This window comes from Hibiscus syriacus, unplaced genomic scaffold, assembly GCF_006381635.1.
Source record: "Hibiscus syriacus cultivar Baekdansim isolate YM2019G1 unplaced genomic scaffold, ASM638163v2 tig00012523_pilon, whole genome shotgun sequence".
NCBI lineage: Eukaryota > Viridiplantae > Streptophyta > Magnoliopsida > Malvales > Malvaceae > Hibiscus > Hibiscus syriacus.
In genome coordinates this window covers 813,559-835,108 of record NW_024062285.1, presented here as the reverse complement: position 1 = coordinate 835,108, position 21,550 = coordinate 813,559, and the positions used below count along the sequence as shown (strand labels likewise).

Here is a 21,550-nt window from a genome sequence, read left to right as displayed (position 1 = left end):
AAATTATATATATTTCAGGTCGGTCGGATTTTTTCCACCCTAAACTCGACCCGACCCGAACAGTGCATTAAAAAAACCCGACCCTACCTGAACCCGAATTTTTTTAAAAAAATCTGACCCAATTGGGTCGGGTCGGGTCGGAACCCGTCAGGTTTGGGTTGAGTTGCTATCCCTATACCCAATTGAATCAGATTTTTATAGGTGAAATCGAGTCAGGTCAAGTTCAGGTGGAGGGTGAAAAAACTCTAATCCGACTCGACCCGATGATAATAATGTAATTTCTTTAAAAATTTATTATTATTTTTAATTAAATCCTTAATTTATACCGAATTAGTCGGATCATATTTACACTCTAAAAAATCAAACCAATCGAATTCAGATGATATATATTTTTCATGTCGAATCAGGTTATATTTGGTGCATATTTTAGTTCGATCGGATCGACATCCGACCCAAACCCAATCCGTTGTCATCCCTAAGTGTGTAGTTTTTCCCAGGCAATGCACGGTTGGCCGGGTAACAAAAAAAACTGGTTAAATATCAAGAAAAGGACAAAAAGAAGAATGACAATCAAAGACAAATGGTTTGAGTTAGTATAGGCGACAAACGACAGCGTCACATCCTTCCCACGCCGACGCTAAAGCCAACCACACGCACCATTTCACTTTTTAAGCATCCCACGTCTGTTTTATAGGCATTATGCCCTGAAGAAAAAAAAATCGCCTCTAAGCACATTGCATGGAATTCGGATAGTTACTATGTAAGACTGTCTTAATATACGGTTAAAATAATATTTTATTAAAAATATTATTTTTTTAATGTTTTTAATAAAGTGTTATTTAAAATATTGTTTTTTTTATTAAAAATATTAATTTCGTTACCTAATTTTAGTAGAAAAAATAACATTTTAGGTAACACTCAATATTAATATTTTTAGTAAAAAGATAATATTTTAGGTTGTATTTTACCATAAATATTAAACATTTTAGATAATATCCAATATTAATATTTCTGAAAAAATATTTTAAATATTATTTTACCAAAAATATTAAAAAAATATTAATATTTTCAATAACATTTTTTTTATCATATGACTGACGTAACATTTATAACTCCAATGTTAGTGGATGGGGTAACTTAAAAAACATTGTAAAATGAAAACCAAATTCAAAATTTCACCTAATCACAACGGTCGGATCCAATGTCGCAAGCAATAATCACGACCGTATAATCCCGCAAAGTTGCTCGACATATAAACACTCATGTCTGAACACTGAATAAACCAACACTAGTCTCTTTCTTAATTTGTTTTTTCTCGGTTTTTAAATCTTGTGCTGGTGTTTTTCTTCATAGCTTGAGATATCTTTGATTAGGAAACAAAAACTGAGTTCTGGGTATTTCTGATTCTTAGATAGAGATCTGATTGCCGAGTTTGGAAGTTTCACTGTCGTTGCAGGCTTCCAATTCAGAGTGTAAAAAGAAAAGGTTTTTTCTTTCTTTTAGTACAAAAAACAGTGGGCTGCTGCTGATTCTTGGATGCATTTTCTGGGAAAGGGAAGTTTGAGGATGAAGCTACTACACTCGATTGCTTGGTAAAGAAAAAAAGGACAAATCTTAGAGCATCCGGGTCTTAAAGGTCGGTCTCAGTGGCCCTTCAAGTTGTTTGGCTCACACAGAACACTAATGGTGACTATCTGGTGGCTGTAGACGGTAGAGTACTGTGAATTTCAAGGAAACTCCAGTCTCCAATCAATTTGAGGTATATTTCTTTTCATAATTTATTGCTTTGAATCTTTGGTCAAAGTATATCTCATTAGTGGGGTTGCTCGAAGTACACAGCTTTGGATAGAGACTCCCTCTCCATTGCCCTATCTTCTCTTCCAAGGGAAGTCATGAAATAAGCTGAAACACACTATTTTGGGGGTTAAAATGGGGATTGCGGCTAAGAATCCAGCTTTTGCTTTCATTGCCATGAAAATTCTTGACCTTTGGGTTTGAATTGGGTGAAGATATATCAAAGATCTCTACTAAAATCTGATTCCATGATTTTCATTGTTGAAAAGTAAAGGATTTGATCTTCTTTTGCATTTTTTCCAGTTACTTTCCAATATACCCCTTGAATTATTTGGGTTTTTTGGTACTTTGATCAGATATTCATGGACGGCTGATTGATGAAACTGCAGTCTTTTTCATAAACTATAATATCTTGTAGGTTTTTAATATATGTGGATGATCACATGGTTTCCTAAGATTATTAGTTTCTAGTTGACATTTAATGATCACTTGATAAAGCAAAGGAAAGAGCTCGTGTGAGCAATATTTGTTGGTTGGGTCTTATTTTCAGTAAGCAAGCTTTGTGTGATCAACACAATATTCTCGAAACTCTAGTTTATGATTTAAATCTTGAATGATTCCACCTGCTCCACTGCTTTTTCCCTTTTTAAAAAAAATGAAAATATCATTTCTTCCTTATTACTTATCCTTTTTTTATTCTCATCAGTTTCTATGAATTTCGCTTGATGCAGCTCTTGTAATATCTAAATCCGTATCTGAATAATGGGAGAAGATACTGGAAATGGGATTTCAGCTGATGCTCGATCGGCTGAGGAATTGTTATCCTATGCTAAAAAGCTTGTTCCCATGGCACTTGTTAAGGCAAGGGAGGTGAAGGGGTTCCTTGGTAGGTTGAAGATGATAATTTCCAAATTGGAACAGATCACATCGTTCTTATCGGACTTGTCGAGCCATCCTTTATTCTCGAGAAATGCTCTTTGTAAGGAGCAATTGCAGGTTTTATCGAAAACATTGAAGGAAGCAATTGAGTTGGCAGATTTATGTCTAAAGGAGAAGGTTGAGGGAAAGCTTAAGATGCAGAGTGATCTTGATGCACTATCGGGGAAATTGGATCTGAATTTACGGGATATCGGATTTCTTATCAAGACTGGTGTACTTGGTGAAGTTACTTTGCCTTTATCTTCTGTCGGTTCTTCATTGGAGTCGGAGACCACAGCACGTTGCCATCTTAAGGAATTGTTTGCACGGCTTCAGATTGGGCACTTGGAAGCAAAGCACAAAGCTGTGGACAACCTTGTTGAGGTCATGAAGGAGGATGAAAAGAGTGTGTTGTCTCTTATGGGACGGAGTAATGTCACTGCTCTTATCCAGCTGTTAACAGCAAATTCACCTGGTATCCGGGAAAAGACAGCGTCTGTAATCTGCTCGCTTGCAGAATCTGGGAGTTGTGAGTGCTGGCTTGTTTCAGAAGGTGTTTTGCCGCCTCTCATAAGGCTGGTCGAATCCGGCAGCACTGTTGGTAGAGAGAAGGCAACAATTTCACTGCAGAGATTATCGATGACTGAAGAAACAGCCCGTGCAATTGTTGGCCATGGTGGGGTTCCACCTCTAATTGAAATTTGCCAGGTTGGAGACTCCGTTTCACAGGCGGCGGCTGCTTGTACTTTAAAAAACATATCATCTGTTCCCGATATTAGACAAATACTAGCTGAGGAAGGAATAATAAAGGTCATGATCAATCTCCTCGACTGCGGAATTTTGTTGGGCTCCAAAGAATATGCTGCAGAGTGCTTGCAGAATCTAACTGCCAGCAACAAGAATCTGAGGTCTGTCATATCCGAAGGTGGAATCCGAAGTCTATTGGTATACCTTGATGGTCCTTTGCCCCAGGAATCTCCGGTTGCAGCCTTGAGGAATTTGGTTGGTTCGGTTTCTACTGAAGTCCTGATGTCACTTAATTTCCTCCCTCGATTAGTTCACGTGCTTAAATCCGGATCATTAGGAGCACAACAAGCTGCTGCATCAGCCATCTGCCAAGTTTGCAGTTCGAGTGAAATGAAAAAACTGGTGGGTGAAGCTGGCTGCATCACTTTTCTCATCAGAATTCTCGAAGCTAAATCAAACAGTGCGAGAGAGGTAGCTGCTCAATCCCTATCAAGCTTAGTAACCATCTCTCATAATTGCAGAGAAGTAAAAAAGGATGATAAAAGCGTGCCGAATCTGGTTCAGTTGCTTGATCCAAGCCCCCAAAACACTGCAAAGAAGTATGCAGTTTCATGCTTATCATCTCTCTCGTCGAGTAAGAAATGCAAAAAGCTCATGATATCATATGGAGCAATCGGGTATCTCAAGAAGCTTTCAGAAATGGAAATCACCGGTGCCAAGAAGCTACTCGAGAGGTTAGAAAAAGGAAAGCTTAAAAATTTGTTTATCCGAAAATAGGAGAAGAAGAAAACTATCTCCTTCTGTATAATAAAAGTTTGCTTATGCAAAAAGCTCATGATATCATAGTCTCTATGAAACAAAGTAGTTCATAATGATATGAAAACCAAGGCTACTACTTCTTGTAACTCAAGGCAACTACTTCTTGTAACTCAAGGCAAGCTGTTTTTTTTTATTCGACTCCATCGGTTATGAGAACTAGAACTGCATTGGTCCTACCGGACAAAACAATTCGATTAGTTAATTCAAACACCACCAGTTTAACAACCTGGCTCAAGCTCCTAGTGTGTGGCATTGCAGAACAAAGCACCATTGCAGTAAAATCTGTTATTTGAGGAAAAATAATAACCAGAAGACAAAAATTGCAGGCACTATTCCTCACATGGTACAACCCTACGAGAGAGCTACAAAAACAACCTTGACTCTACATGTGGTCGGTATTTAGTATTTACACCTCTTAGGGACTGTTTGTTTGCCTCTTAATGGAACTATTCAACGTTGAATGCTGAACGGTTCAGCATTCAGCGCTTTTGTTTCGCATCTCTAAATGATTCAGTGCTGACTGATTTAACAAAACAGTGCTGAATGATTCAATACAGAAGTACATTCTGAATGATTCAGAGTCATTATCAAACATGTCACATTCAGAGTTAATTCATACAGAGTCTCTGAATCATTCAACGCTTAATCATTGTGAAATAAATAAACAGTCCCTTAGTTTCTCACTAACATGATTTAACCTCTTTCCCTACACTAATGGGGTATATTAATGCGGCATCAACACAAAGGCCTCCTTTTGTATGAGTGCAATCGATCTGTGTCATTGAAAATTTTATTTTTGTCAATGACAACAAAATCTCCGACATGGTGAAGAACCCAGTTCCTCGGATTGTCTAAATGACACCGAGAAACGGCATGTTGACCGTCCGAAGTTGTTAACCAGAATTGGACCGGTTTTATGTCCCATCCATGGATGTGCTCTGAGTTGCAAACCCAACGACCGAATCTCTTCGAGGATTTCCCGAGCTTGAGTCTAAAGAATAGGTTGTATGTCCATGCAGGGAATTGAAACTCGAGCTCTCCATCTACTTCAAGCCACCATGTTTGTTGAAGGTATGCTACTGTAGGATATCTGCAGCAAAAGATCAAATCAAAGGGAAGAGCTTGGGTTAGAAATATGACTAAAACGAAAAGGATTAATAACACCAAAGTCCCAAAATTATTACATATCATATCAATCGTATCCTTTCTTCAACTCCACAATGGAAGAGATTAATTTAAAATCTGGAAATGATAAACACACCTAGATTCCTCAGTGGAAATATGACTCCAATATCTCCGATCATCGATCCCGGTGATTGCCAACGCCTTGGATGAAATCGATAAACAAACTCCACCTTTGTTCTTCTCTAACCATATCTCCTGCACATAGTTGGTCAATAGCCACTGTTCGATCAGTAACGTAAACCACATGGAAACCATGAGAACTAGTGCTAAATAATGCTAACCTTTGTGCCACCATCTAAGGGATTAGGCCTGCACAGCCTGGCATAAAGTTCTTTCTTCTGCAGATTTTTCAAAGTTGCATCAGCTAGCAGTACTTTCTCCATGATGAACTTATAGTCGGAGGGTAGTTTCTATTCCCATATAAAATCAGCCGATGAAGCACTGCAAAACGATCGGTTAAACCGAGCCAATCTGCAAATCTCTGGCGGGTTTAACTGCGCTAAGATCAAGGCCGCGCAGCTCTCTGGTATGTCACCAAGTCTTGGCCTTGATGGAGGACCGCCGCCATCCCCTTCAACAGATATGTTGCCACTATTGAAGTAAATATTCTAGAATTCTAGAACATTGTTGAAGTAATCATCTAGAATATAGCTGAAGTAACCGACTGCATGTGTAGAATGCTGTGTGTGGTTATAGTGCAGTTAATTTGTTGCATTCTGTTACACCAGATTACTTGCTTAGGTAATCTGTTGCTGTGCATATATAAACCATGTACTTGTTAATAAAGAATCAAGAAGCTTTTCTAAGGTTTTAATATTCTTTGCTCAATCTAATATGGTATCATTCGCCTTTTGATCCTGGAAGATTACTGCCCTCATGGGTGATTACAACGATGTTGCCTTCGAATTCGGCGAAACTGCTCGCAGCAGCAAGGTCTTCACTCACAAGAAGATCAACATTATGCTGGATGAAGCGAATTTCTTGCTGTGGAAACAACAAGTATTGCTCACGGTTCGCAGCCACAGATTAGAGAGGCTGCTAAATGGAGAAGTACTGTCACCACCAGCTCGAATTGTTGATGAGTCAGGTGCTAGTGTTGTGAATGAAGACTATGAAAACTTTGTGCTCAGGACACTGCTCTTGCATCGTGGCTACTGTCGACGATCAGCGATCCCTTGCTGCCTCAGTTTGTAGGAGCTGAAACAGCGGCTGATGTATGGCGAACGGTTCAGAAATTCTTTGCTAATCACTCGACTGCGAGCGTGATGAGTCTACATTGCAAACTTCGATCAATCAAGAAGGGCGATGACAGCATGAGGTCCTATCTTACGAAGGTTAAAGAAGTGTGCGACGCACTTGCATCGTGTGGGAGTGCGATCTCGGATCTTGAACAAATTGCTACCATTCTCAATGGTCTCTCGGTTGAATATCAACCATTGTAGCTGTGATTACTGCAAGCAGAGATGTGTTTTCTGTTGACAGTGTGAAAACAATCTTGATGGATGCTGAGTCACAATTGAGTGGTTTTTTGTCTCAACAATCCCTCCCTATGAGTGCGAATGTGGCTACTATACGGTCAAGCAGTCGTGGCAATGATAGATCTTCAGCTTAGGCCTACAATGACAATTACAATAGAAGCAACAAATCTGCAGGGCGTGGGCGTGGTCGTCCGCGGTTGCAGTGTCAGCTATGCGGAAAGAATGGACACTCAGTTGATCGCTGCTGGCATCGCTTCGATCAGACGTTCCAGGCGTGTTGGCTGACAAAAATGAAGGCACTGAAGCGCATCACACTGTGCTAGATGAATATAAGTCGTGCAGCAGTGGTATGCATGCTCAAGCACATACTGCATCCTCAAATTCTGGTCGATGAATTGTAGACTCGGGAGCTACCCACCACATCACTCCTGATGCCTCGAACCTTACTACTAGCTCGGATTACACTGGACCAGGTAAGGTAGTTGTTGGTAATGGGCACAGCCTGAGTATAGCTCGAGCTGGTTCTTCAAGTATAACTACTAATTCTCGTGTGCTGGTTCTTAATGATTACTGCATGTGCCTTCAGTAACCAAAAATCTTCTCTCTGTGTCCAAGTTTGCTAGACAATAAGGTGTTTTTGAGTTTCATGCGGGGTCGTGCTTGGTTAAAGATGAGGTGACTGGAGCAGTGTTGCTTAAGGGACAAGAGAATGCAGGTCTTTATCAGTTCATAACAAATGCAGAATGTTTGGAAGCTTGTCATGCCACAGTAGTCGAATATTTCAATAGTAGTAATAAGAAATATCAACTATGGCACAAGAGGCTTGGGCATCATGCTCATCCTGTACTTGTGCAAGCATGTAAACAAGTTGGTGTAATGTTTCCTTCTAGAAATAATACTGTTGGCAATTCAATTTGTGTTGCTTGTAGATTGGGAAAGAGCCATAAGTTGCTGTTTAATCAATCTCAAACTGTGTATACCACACCGTTTCACTTAATCTTCAGTGATGTATGGGGTCCAGCACACATAGCCTCCAATGGGTACCGATATTATGTTTCTTTCGTTGATGCATACACGAGGCATAGTTGGATCTATCTGCTCAAAACCAAGGATCAGGTTCTATCAACCTTTCAATTGTTCTTCAGTCTCATACAAACTCAATTTAATGCCGCAGTAAAAGAAGTTCAAAGCGATTGGGGAGGTGAGTATCGATCAGTCTCGGCATGGCTTAAGTCATTAGGCGTTGTGCATCGCCTAGCATGTCCACATACATCCGAACAAAATGGTGTGGTCGAACGGAAACATAGACATATCATTGAGTCAGCCTTGGTTCTCATGGCACAAGCCTCAATTCCATTTAAATTCTGGTCGTATGCAGTGTGCACTGCTGTGCATCTCATTAACCGGTTGCCTACTAGCATTCTTCAAGACAGATCACCATACGAGATGATATATACCAAGAAACCAGACTACAGCTACCTTCGTGTCTTTGGGTGCTATTGTTTTCCCCACTTACGGCCGTACAATAATCACAAACTCAGCTATCGGTCGTCACAGTGCGTGTTCTTGGGATATAGCACTCAACACAAAGGATACCAATGCATGGACTCTGATGGCCGAATGTTTATTTCACGCCATGTTATTTTTGATGAAGATTTCTTTCCTTTTGCAGCGTCAAGCAGCAAGTCCGGATGCAAGTGTGCATTGCGTAGGAATGGTATGAAAATTCCTATCATAGGAGGTGCACAACGTGTCTGCATGGGAAGAGAAGCACATGATGTTAATCCTATGGTTAATACTGATGAGTCAGAGGTACAGCCTGTGACGTCAGGAAATAATGTAGCAGATGAGGATGAACACCCAGACGAGAATGTGTTTGCACAACAAAATTCGAGGGCCTCCTCGACTCGAATTAATGAAGGATCGAGCAGTAATAGTCGAAATGATCATGGTCAGTGTGAGACATTACCACCTGTGACAGGTCACCACATGGTAACACGCAGCAAAAGTGGAGTGTTCAGACCCAAGGTATACTCCTCAACCCTCAGTGGTGTATCTGCTTATCAGAATAGTACCATTATAAATGAGGTTGAACCTCAAAATATTCATGAAGCCCTCGAGGATCCGCTGTGGAAGGATGCTGTTATTGCTGAGTATGAAGCTTCAAAGAACAATACCTGGTCACTTGTTTCCCTTCCAGAAGGAAGAACTGCTGTAGGCTGTAGATGGTTGTTTCGAGTCAAGCGTAATGCGGATGGATCGGTACAAAAGTACAAAGCCAGACTCGTGGCTAAAGGTTTTTCACAGGTACCTGGTCAGGACTTTCAAGAAACGTTTAGTCATGTTGTAAAAATGTCAACAGTAAATGTTGTATTGACAATTGCTGCTCGCGATGGCTGGAGCCTAAGGCAAGTAGATGTTAATAATGCCTTTAAATGGTGAGTTAATGAAGAGGTGTTCATGGAACAACCTCAAGGCTTTGAGAAACAGACTACAGATGGAACGAGGTTGGTATGCAAGCTACAGAAAGCCTTGTATGGGTTGAGGCAAGCACCAAGGAATTGGTACTCCAAGCTGAAAAATTTTCTGGTGGACTTGGGTTTTCAAAGCTCTCGTGCAGATAACTCATTGTTTATTAAACATAGTGGTCGTACTAGCACATATGTTTTAGCCTATGTTGATGATATTATTGTTACAGGAGGCAAAAATGAGGATGTGGAACAAGTTGTGAAGATGCTAGGAGAGAAGTTTTCACTCAAAGACTTGGGTACACTCAATTTTTTCCTTGGAATTGAAGTTAAGTGTGTTGATGGTGCGCTGTTTCTTAGCCAGAAGAAGTATATAATGGAGATGCTCGAGAAGTCTGGAATGAGCGAGGCTACAACAACTCATACGCCTATGGTTACGTCGATTAAACTGTCAAGTAATAATGCAGGCAATTTATTAGAAAACGCAGGAGAATACCGAAGCTTAGTTGGGTCTTTGCTTTATGCCTGTCATACAAGGCCAGACATAGCTTATTGTGTGAATAAGCTAGCACAATTCATGCATGCACCATGTGAACAGCATTTGGTGGCTGTTAAACGTGTACTGAGATATCTTAGGGGGACACTTGATTATGGCTTGGTGTTTTTTCCAAAAACAGAACCGTTTCAACTTGTGGCCTTCGCTGATGCCGATTGGGGAAGCAATGTTGATGATAGGAGGTCTATATCGGGTACTTGTGTCTTCCTTGGTGGTAGTATGGTTCAATGGAGCTCAAAGAAACAGAAGATAGTGTCGAGATCCACCACAGAGGCTGAGTACAGGAGTCTAGCTGATGCCACCTCTGATATTGTTTGGCTTGAAGCGTTGTTGACTGATATGAAGGTTCAAGTTCAAGCTGCTTCAGTGGTGTGGAGTGATAACACCAGTGCAATTGCCATGAGTGCGAATCCAATGTATCACTCTAGGACAAAGCACGTGGAGTTAGATATACACTTCGTGAGGGAACGGGTTGCTACAGGGCAGCTTCAAGTGAACTTTGTACCCTCTGAACAGCAGGTGGCTGATGGACTTACTAAGGCACTGGTGAAAGAAAGTTTTGTTAAGTTCAGGCAAAGGCTTGGTGTACTGTCATTTTTTGAAGTTGAGAGGAGAAAAAGTAGGGGGAATATTGAAGTAAATATTCTAGAATTCTAGAACATTGTTGAAGTAATCATCTAGAATATAGCTGAAGTAACCGACTGCATGTGTAGAATGCTGTGTGGTTATAGTGCAGTTAATTTGTTGCATTCTGTTACACCAGATTACTTGCTTAGGTAATCTGTTGCTGTGCATATATAAACCATGTACTTGTTAATAAAGAATCAAGAAGCTTTTCTAAGGTTTTAATATTCTTTGCTCAATCTAATAGCCACCCATCAAGTACGTTTCTTTCTAATCCGAAAGGTCAAAACCCAGAGTTCTACACTCGAATCAGGAGAGAGAAAATGTGTAAAATCCGTGTAGAATTGCAGTTTCGAGGAGAGTTTCTTCTCGGTTAAGAAGGTGAGACAAAAGGAAGTTTCTGATGGAGTGGATCAGTGGAGATCTTATCCACTTCATAAACATTTAAAAGTAAAAGTTGTTTCACTTGGTTGGCTAAATCTCAGGTGCGGTACTTATATACTGATGTCTGGTCCAAATACTTTTTGTGATTAAAGTTTTTTTTAATCGCCGATTATTTTTTCACTTTTGCTTTAACTTTAATAATTAGTGGCTTTGAACATTTTGATTGACCTTCCCGCACAACATGGTGGCAGTTGGCACTCCGTGACAGGGCATCAGTCATAATCCAACCCCAACATGCTCTTTCTCTGAGTTATAATACTTCTATTAAACTCGGATCATCCAAGAACATAAAACAGGGTCTAAACACTGGACGGAGTGTACCTCGAGAAAGGTTATCAGAGGCCAGGTTCCGGTTTAGGGTTTGTTTAGTTCATAAAATAAAGAACCAGGCGGTTTATTTGACATTGGCATGATGCGGTGCGTTATTATGTCTCAAAATATTCCCCACCATCACTGCCCTGTCTTGTTAAACACGACAAACTTGGATGGATTGACAACCTGACTGGAACTGAGTCAGCACCGAGTTTAATTGGACCATAAATGAGGCTTCCAGCTGATGGCACCACTTCGTTCATTACATTATCCATTCAAGTAGCTAAGACACAACTCCATGATTATTACATGAATGACGATGAGAGAAGCGATGGAATTAGATTTGTTATGCCACGCTATGAAACAAGTCATTGTCCAATTACTAGCATGTTGAACCCCATTGGAACCTTTTACATCAAGCTTGTCGGAGGGATAAGTAGAGTTAAAATTTAATGTATATATTTATCAAGTTATCAATTTAATACATAAATTATCAGTTTTGGTCAATTTTAATATTTAAACTTTCAATTTTCCCCTAAATTATACTTAACATTTAGTTTTTGTTTCATTTTAGTATTCATCATTAAAAACTTAACGTATTTAGAACATAAACTATCAGTTTTAGTCTATTTTAATACATTTAAATTTCACCTTTTTTTTCAAAATTTAACGATAAATTTTGAACGAGTTACTAAAATGAAACAAAAACTAAACTTTAAATATGATGTTAAAAAACTTTCAAAATTTCGGTGCTAAAATGAATCAAAATTGATAATTTAGGTACTAAACATGTAATTTGCTCTAAATTATTATTTAAGATAAAAATAAAATTAAACATGTATTTTATCGTAGTAAAAAAAATATTTGATTTAAATTTAATTAATAATTATAAAAATATTATAAAAATAAAATAATTACAGGTTTAATTAAAAATAAACACGTGGTTTTGATTTTCGTTTTTGTTTTTCAGTTGCATACACCGAGTTGTTACGTCGGCAAGCTAGCACTTAAAGACGTCAAGTGCCACCCGATCCTCTTCTCCTTCGTCACTGTTACTGTGAAAATCCAAAACAATTCACAAATTAACAAACCCTAGTCCTAAACTCTCTGAATCCCATTTCCTTCAAATTTTACTTTTTTGTTTTTCTTCGCAATGGATGGCAAAGAGGAATCTTCAAATCTGTTGATGGAAGCTGTTATGAACCTTAGAGAATTCAAGAAAGAATTTAGGTATTTAGAGAAATTTAGAAGACTCGATTTAAGAAAAAGATGACATTTTCATTAAAATTACCAGAATAGATCTTTCGATTACATTTTCTCATTATATTCCTTAGTACAAAAAATCTAACAACTTATTCTATACAACTGACATTTCATAATTGATTATGGTTCACGTGCTTGGCTCCTCTTCAACAGATCAGAACTGGTGGATCACTGCTTGTTGGGCCACCATTCTTCATTTCCTGCCCATCCTCTGTGGGTATCACCACTCGGGTCCTCTGCTCCAAATAGCCATCCGATTCTTCTGCTCCAGGTGATATCTCATTTCCCCCAAATTTGCCACGATTAATCCCTAGCTTCTCAACAGGAATCCCTAACATTTCCCCATTTTCCTCCACGCACATAATATTTCCCTCCCATTCACCTGATCCTTGTCCCCAAGGATCGAAATCTGAAAACTGGGATTTCAACACAGCATAATCCTCCCAAGTGGCGTTTTTTTCTCCCAAATTTGACCACTGGATTAGTTGTGTGATCGCATTGTTCTGTCTCTTCACTATCCTCTTGTTAAGCACGATGGCCGGATAGACCTTCATCTGTCCATCTTCGCTAAGTTCAAGAGGGTTCTTAGAGGTAATTGCTCCCTCACCCACTTTCTTTTTCAGTAAACTCACATGAAAAACTGGATGGATTTTTTAATGTGTTGGCAGTTCCAATTGATACGCCACTAACCCAATTCTTTTCTGGATTTTGTAGGGTCTATAAAATTTTGCTACAAGTTTCTTGTAACAGCTACGGATGATTGCTTATAGGGCTGCAATTTTAGGTAAACCTCCTATCCTTCCTGGAATTCTCGATTACTTCTGTGTTTATAGACATTTTGTTTCATTCGATGTTGAGCCTTAGCTAAATTCTCTTTAAGTACTCTGTGTAGCTGTTCTCTTTCCCCCATAATCTCCTGTATCTGCATTAACACTAGTATCACTCTACCAGTTAATCATATGAGGCTTGTATCCAGACAAGGCTTCAAAAGGTGTAATTCCTAGGGCTGTATGGTAATTAGTATTATACCACCATTCAGCTAATGGTAAATACTTTGCCCAATTACCAGGTTTAAGGAAACACATACTTCTCAAGTATGTGTTCCAAACACTGGTTTAACCTTTCAGTCTGGCCATCTGTCTCTAGATGGTAGGCTGTACTGAAAAAAGTTGTAGTTCCAAGCTGCTTCATCAATTCTTTCCAGAATAAGCTCGTAAATGTTTTGTCTCTGTCTGATATAGCTACCTTAGGTGGTCCATGCAATTTATAAACTTGCTCTAAATAGGTTCTAGCTATTTCAGTCACTGTATAGGGATGAGATATGGCTAAAAAATGGCCATATTTAGAGTACTTATCCATTATTACCAATATGCAATTGAATTTCATTGACTGTGGTAGTTCTTTAATGAAATCCATAGTAATAACTTCCCATGCCTGATTAGGAATAACAATAGATTGTAACAAACCTGGAATTGTCACATTCTCCCCTTTTGTTCTTTGGCATACTTCACACTTCTTCATATAGGATTTAACTTGACTTTTCAAGCCTTTCCAGTAGAAATAAAGTTTAATTCTGTGATAAGTTGCTTGTACTCCAGAATGTTCTCCTTGAGGGGAATCATGTAAGCACTCCATGATTTTCTTCCTTAAATTTCCATGTTCCCCAATATAAACCCTGTTCTTATACCTTAACACTCCTTTAACCAACTTCCAATCAGACTCTGTATTAGAGTCAATAGTTTAACTTGTAATAAATTTATGGGCTTAGATATCTCCCTTATAATTGTCCTTAATTTCTTTTACCCACTCAGGAATCAAGATAGTGGTAGTCATCTGCGTACATTCTCCTATTTCTTCAACCTGTTCAACCTCCTTTTCTTTTTCAAATCTTATTGACAAAGCATCTGCCACTACATTCAATCTACCCTTCCTATAATGTATAACATAATCCAAACCCAACAATTTAGATAATCCCTTTTTTTTAATTATATTAGTCAATTTCTGCTCCAGTAAATGTTTTAAAGGTTCATGGTCTGTTTTGATTATAAAAAGACCATTTTCTAGGTAGTGTCTCCATTTAGATACAACCATGAGTATGGCTATATATTCCTTCTCATAGATAGACAGTTTCATATGCCTTGGTCCCAAAGCCTTACTCAAATAAGCTAGTGGTCTACCTTCATGTGTCAAAACAACCCCTATTCCTTGTTGACTTGCATAAGTCTCCAAACAGAATGTCTTACTGAAATTTGGAAGAGCTAATACAGGAGCTTCACACATAGACTGTTTCAATTTCTTAAAAGTTGCTTCTGCTTCATCATTCAATTAAAAGCTCCATTTTTCAGTAAACTTGTCAGTGGTTTACTGAGTTCCCCATACCTTTTAATAAACTTCCTATAATATCATGTAAGTCCTAGGAAGCCTCTCAAAGACTTAAGATTCTTTAGAACTGGCCATTTTTGCATGGCCTCCACCTTGGTAGGGTCAGTGGAAATTCCTTCTGCTGTTATTACATACCCCAAATACTCCACCTTGTTCTGTCCAAAGAAATATTTGCTTCTTTTTGCATATAATTGATTTTTTCTCAAGATTTCCAAGACCACCTTCAAATATTGCTTATGAGCTAAGAGATTAGGACTGTACACCAAAATGTCATCAAAAAATACTAACACAAACTTCCTCAAATATAGACCAAATAAGTCATTCATTAGTGCTTGAAAAGTGTCAAGTGCATTGGTTAACCCAAAGGGCATTACCTTGAACTCATAATGTCCATGGTGTGTTCTAAATGTTGTTTTGGGAATGTCCTCTTCTTTAACTCTTATCTGCCAATATCCTGATCTCATGTCTATTTTAGAAAAATAGGAAGCCTCTGTCAATTCATCCAACAAGTCTTCTACTATTGGAATTAGAAATTTGTTCTTAACTGTCACAGCATTTAGTTGTCTATAGTCCACACACATTCTCCATGTTACATCCTTCTTCTTTACCAATAAACAGGGTGAAGCAAAATGACTCTTACTGGTCTGAATAATTGAAGCAGACAACATCTCTTTAATCTGTTTTTCAATTTCTGCTTTCTGTGGGTGTGGAAATCTGTAGGGTCTAAGATTTACTGGTTGAGTTCCTTCCTTAAGAATCACTGCATGATCATGACTTCTAATAGGAGGCATTTTCTTTGGTTCTTTAAAAACATCTTGATACTCCTCTAGTAAAATTTGTAATTCTTCTGAAAATTTGGATTCAACTACCTCCATGCTCAGGAAATAGGCTTCTCCTATTACTTCTGGTTCTTTAACAGTAATCTGTTTCAGCTTAGACTCCGAAATCAATTTCATATAATAACCTTTTTGTTTTCCTTCCAATTTAATCTCCTTTTCTCCCACCTTAAAGGTCATAGTCATCTCTTTAAAATCCATAAGAATTGGATTATACTGACTCATCTAATCCACTCATAACACCATATCACTTCCCCCCATATTCAGAACTCTAAAATCATACTCAAATGTATTTCCTTGCATTTTCCAACTCAGCTTGTTACTCTTGGCAGTACTGAATAATTTTTCTCCATTAGCAACTGTAATAGCTAGAGGATGAGTTTGTTCCACTTCCGCTCCTTCCTTTGCCCATCTAGGAGTGATGAAATTGTGTGTGCTTTCACTATCCACCAAAATATTCAATGATTTTCCTTTAATAACTCCCTGAAGTATTAGGGTATTATGTCCCACACTGCCGGTGAGAGCATTAATAGAAATCTCCAAAGCCCCTTGTTCTTTATCATCAGTTTCTTCCTCTTTGTCTCCTTCCTCATCTCCCTCTATATTGTCTTCCTCCTCCATCATATTAAGATGTTTCAGTTTACATTGATGACCAGGAGTGAATTTTTCTCCACACTTAAAACATAAATTATTTCCTCTTCTATACTATATCAAAGTCTGTTTATTTGGAGAATTGATTGCTGAAGTCTTCTGAATATTTGATGCACCTACAAACTTTTGTGATTGAAGATGTGTACATTGATAATTATTCTTGAGCACTGACATCTTTTTCTTCCCTTCAATTTCCAATGCCAATTCATATAACCTTGTCTTTCTGTAAGCTTCATCCAGACTTTTAGTTTCATGCATCCTCACTCAATGCTTAATTTCCTCATTCAATCCACTCAAAAACATATATACAAAATATTCTTCTCCCATATAAGAATTGTGTTGTAGCATAAATGGCTTAAGCTCCTCAAACTTCTCTTGATAATTCTCCACTGTGGATTTCTGCAAAAGCTTACTAAATTCCTTAATTACATTAATGTAGTTCTTGTCACAGAACCTGCTACATACATCCTCCATAAATTCCTGCCAACTTACTTGACCTTTCTGCATAATATACCCATCATACCAATTTTCAGCCTTATCTGTCAGATACATTGTTGCTATTTCCATTTTTTGTTCCTCAGGAATTGCAAAAATAGTAAAATACTTTTGGCATTTTTTGACCCAACTCCTTGGGTTATCACCATCAAACATCTATAATTTTATCTTAGGTCTTAGGGTAAAGGACTGACTTGGTACACTTTTCTCATACAAGTAAGGATCTTTAGAAAGTGAAGTACTTCCAGATTGATGATTATTCCCTCCTAAGTTCAATTTCTGATTTTGTGTTAGGGAATTAGATGATTTGTAGCCTTCTGGTTTAGGAGCTAATACTCCCAAACCTTCAGGATAAAAGGAATATTTCTCATGCTCATTTATCATTGTCACTTGTGTAGGCCTTTTTCCTTCAGATTTAGGTAAAGATGCAGCAATTACCTGGTCATTCTTTTCAGGAGTATTCTGCTCAGGTTCTTCACTCACCTTAGACACACAGCTCAATATCTTCTGCAAATATCCTTGGGTCTCATCCATCCTGCTCTCCAACATCTTCATTCTTTTTTCCCATTCTTCTTTTTGTTCTTCCCACCCTCTAGGAACCCGAACTTCATTCCCAGTCTCCTCATTACTGCTTGATATGGTTGTTGTTTCCCCTTTATCACCCATATTTTGTATTTTCCTCTGCTTACCCAGCTTGACGTTTGATCTTTGCTTAGCTCTGATTACCAATTGTTATAAACCTTAAAGAATTCAAGAAAGAATTTAGGTATTTAAAGAAATTTAGAAGATTAGATTTAAGATAAAAAGATGATTTTTTTTCATTAAAATTACCAGAATAGATCTTTCGATTACATTTTCTCATTATATTCCTCAGTACAAAAAATCTAACAACTTATTTTATACAATTGACATTTCATAACTAATTGTGGTTCACGTGCTTGGCTCCTCTTCAACAGATCAAAATTGGTGGCTTGTTGGGCCACTATTCTTCATTTCCAACCCATCCTTTGTGGGTATCACCATTTGGGTCCTCTGCTCCAAATAACCATTCGAGTCTTCTGTTCGAGGAAATATCTCATTTCACCCAAAATTTACCACGATTAACCCCTAGCTTCTCAACAGGAATCCTAACATTTCCCCCTTTTCCTCCACGCACATAACAGAAGCAAACGGAACCCGCAGCGTTGACGAAGCTCCGTTGTCTTCCACAACGACACGGAAGAATCGGCAAATTATAAGCGCCGAGCCACTTGACATCGAGGCGTATGCTGGGCTTTACACGGGTCGGACCAAGATCAAGCGCCCATGTTCATCGCCAGCCACTGCGACAATCCCACGATGCAATTGGAAGCATTAAGGATGGCGTATGACGAAATCAAAAGGGGGGGGGAACACGCAGCTTTTCCGTGAAGTGGTTCAGGAGATCGAAGGTCGATTGGGTCCCAACTATGAAATGGATGCTGCTTGATCGAAAAGCCGAGCAGATGAAAGAAAAGCTCGAAAGCGAACTCAATGCTTATAGGGTAATTCAATTTGTTCTACTCAACTATTCTTTTCCCGTTTTAAATTGTTTATGTATGGTAACTTTGTTCTTTATTTTTAACTTTTCGGTCGAATTTAATTAAAGCAAGTATAAGAATGGGATACAATGATTTTGGAGACTTTTGCTATGCTCACGGAGCATTGGGGGATGCTTTTAAAAGCTATGTTCGGACTCGTGATTATTGCACTACGTCAAAGCATATTATTCAGATGTGTTTGAGTGCAATTCTTGTGAGCATTAAGATGGGTCAATTTGGTAATGTGACTAGCTACGTTTGTAAAGCTGAGCAAACACCCGAGGCACTTGAACCCTCCACTGTTGCTAAGCTATGTTGTGCTGCCGGGTTGGCTCATTTGGAAGCTAAGAAGTACAAGCTTGCTGCTCGTAAGGTTTGTCAACTCATGTTTTTCTCCTTGTCATTGGTTGATATCATATGCTGTCTTTTATTGGCCAGGCGTATTGAAGTTCATATGCCCAAAATATGTAGAAGAGAAGAGAATAGTAGCATATATGATTCATTTGGCTTTTGCATAGGCATGTATCTCTGAAAATGGGTGCTTATTCACATTGTATAATTGATACCATTAACCATTCCATTTTTCATCCTTTACCCACTCCTTGTCTAGTGAGGTATTTTATTTCAAAATTTATTTTGTACTATAAACTCAAAATTAACATGACGTGAGCTTGAGCCTTGTAAGTTTTTATGGACCAAATTCAAACAATCTACTAGGCAGCACACAGCACACTGCATTCTAGAAGGAAGCCTGAAATCCTCTTTTAGTTTGCATTATTGTCTAGATTATGGTGGAGAACTTTTGACACTTGGCTAGGCTGATATGAGAAAACCAGTATAATAGTATTCTTTTGATGGTAAAGCCGTTGGTTATGTGCCTTGAGGGTCTAATTAATTTGAAAATTTCTGAAAGCTTTATAATGTTGAGGGTTTCTTTGATTGGTCAGCTCGCATTGATAATTGCTGTACTTTTGATATTGTGACTGGGGTTCTGAGACTAGCTTCTATTTTGACCAACTATCATTTCATTGTGGGAATTCTTTTCTGCGAATGCAGTTTTTGGAAGTGGGTCCAGAATTGGGGGATTCATACAGTGAGGTTATTGCTCCTCAAGATGTCGCTACATATGGTGGGCTTTGTGCACTTGCAAGCTTTGATCGAACTGAACTAAAGGCATCTATTCTGTCTCTACTTTCCCCAACCCTCCTTTATTTTTCATTCATGTCTTATGGTCATTTAATAGATTTCTTAGTAATTTGATTGCTTTTACTTTTCAGAACATAGTTATAGACAATACCAATTTCCGTGATTGTTGGAGTTGGTACCTGAAGTAAGGGAGCTTATTAATGATTTTTACTCGAGGTATTTCATCTTCATGTTTTAGTCTCTCTGTATTGGTGTAAATGAAAAAAAAAAATTGGACATTAAAGAATCTTGTAGAACTTATTTGGTTTTTGTTCTGGCTTATTACTTGAGGCGAAAGAATAAGAGGAAATTTTATTAGGAGACGAGATGGTAAGTGTGCTTTCTGCTGCCATTCTTGTGGGTAATAACTATGATAAATAACGTTATATGTACTTGATTACTTTAGTGACTAATGAGAAGCACTTATTTATTTTTACTCTAACTGATGATAACTATGATAAATAACATAATATGTACTTGATTACTCGGGGTCTTGATCAAGTCGTTATTTTTATTACTCTTTAACGGATGAGAAGCACTTATTGTTGTCTGGTGGTTTAGATTGTAATTCTTCTTTTTCTTATTGCACCCATTATGCTTCTTGCTTGGAATATCTTGGAAACCTCAAACCAAACCTGATGCTTGACATCCATTTATATGACCATGTTGATACCCTATATGATTAAGTCTGCAACGAAGCCCTCATCCAGTATACCCTTCCATTTGTTTCTGTTGATATGCGAATGATGGCCGATGCCTTCAAAAACAAGTGTTGCAAGGCTAGAGAAAGAACTAGAAGCTTTGATTACTGACAACCAGACACAGGTATTTGTGGCACTAGTATGTTGCTTACGTAAGTTTTAAAAGTGCATGGGTACACATGTATGCAGACTTTCAAATATTAGACCCAATTGATTTGTTTATTAACTCTGCATCTCTTCAGCGGTCAACGAGTACAAATTTCATATTTAGACTGAAAATGGTTATTCACCTTTTGAATAGGATATATAAAATTGTGTAATAGGAAGGGGTAGATTCAGTCCTTGTTAATGTGCTTAATTCGTTGAGGCAAAGCTAAAACATTTCAAATGTAGACCCATGCAACAAAAACAGACACAAAAGGTATAATTTTTTAACGAAGATTATAATGTTTCTACAGGCTCGGATCGACTCGCATAATAAAATTCTTCATGCACGGACGGCATGCTGATCAGAGAAATAAAACTTTCCAGCGAGTTTTGCAAACTGGCAATGAATTTGATCAGGATGTTAGGGCGATGCTGCTGAGGGCAAATCTTCTCAAGCATGAATGCAATCTTAATGTTTCCAGGAAAGTCTGAACCATGAATAGAATTTCGTAATAAGGATTGGCCTTGCTTCCTGATGTGAAAAGGAGGATTGGATTCATAGTGTTGACGAGTGCGTTTAATGGACCTCATGCTACATTGTTTTGTATATATTCTTATTTTTTTCTCTCGAGCTTTCAATTATCAGTTTTTCTTTACATATTTTTAAAAATTTCAGCTCATGGTACCAGTTATTTTATTTTAAATAACTACCATAACGCTTACCAATACAATCTGAATGCATAATCTTGTTTAAGCAAGGCTTTGTAATTCTAGAAACCCTGAAGAGTGTTATTGCTTTCTATGTTTGTAGTGGTTTAGAGTGTGTTTTGGTTGAAATAAAAGGGGAATCCCTAGAATTCGGATCAGCCCGTCATATGTAGGGCTGGATTTCTTCGGGTTTAAAGCTTATTCTGTTGAGCAGGTATAACAAAGATTTTCATACAAAGCTGAGCTGCCATGCCATTGCCATAAAAAGACAACCAAGC

The 21,550-nt window shown here is 38.2% G+C and overlaps 1 protein-coding gene and 2 pseudogenes across 3 annotated transcripts; 2 read left to right on the top strand and 1 right to left on the bottom strand.

The window, feature by feature from the left end:
- Positions 1–1,671: 1,671 nt before the first annotated feature.
- On the top strand, positions 1,672–13,164 carry LOC120205624 (protein CELLULOSE SYNTHASE INTERACTIVE 1-like). 3 transcript variants are annotated; one of them, XM_039205481.1, is made up of 3 exons: positions 1,672–1,759; positions 2,526–4,272; positions 13,155–13,164. In XM_039205481.1, the coding sequence occupies exon 2, from the start codon at positions 2,557–2,559 to the stop codon at positions 4,234–4,236; it is 1,680 nt and encodes a 559-aa protein (XP_039061412.1). In that variant the 5' UTR covers positions 1,672–1,759; positions 2,526–2,556; the 3' UTR covers positions 4,237–4,272; positions 13,155–13,164. The 3 variants fall into 3 exon arrangements, with proteins under 3 accessions (XP_039061412.1, XP_039061413.1, XP_039061411.1); XM_039205482.1 differs by lacking the exon at positions 1,672–1,759 and adding an exon at positions 2,182–2,354; XM_039205480.1 differs by lacking the exon at positions 1,672–1,759 and having other exon boundaries at positions 2,182–4,272.
- On the bottom strand, positions 4,591–6,341 carry LOC120205685 (annotated as a pseudogene).
- Positions 13,165–18,066: 4,902 nt separating the features above from the next.
- On the top strand, positions 18,067–21,189 carry LOC120205627 (annotated as a pseudogene).
- Positions 21,190–21,550: the final 361 nt, after the last annotated feature.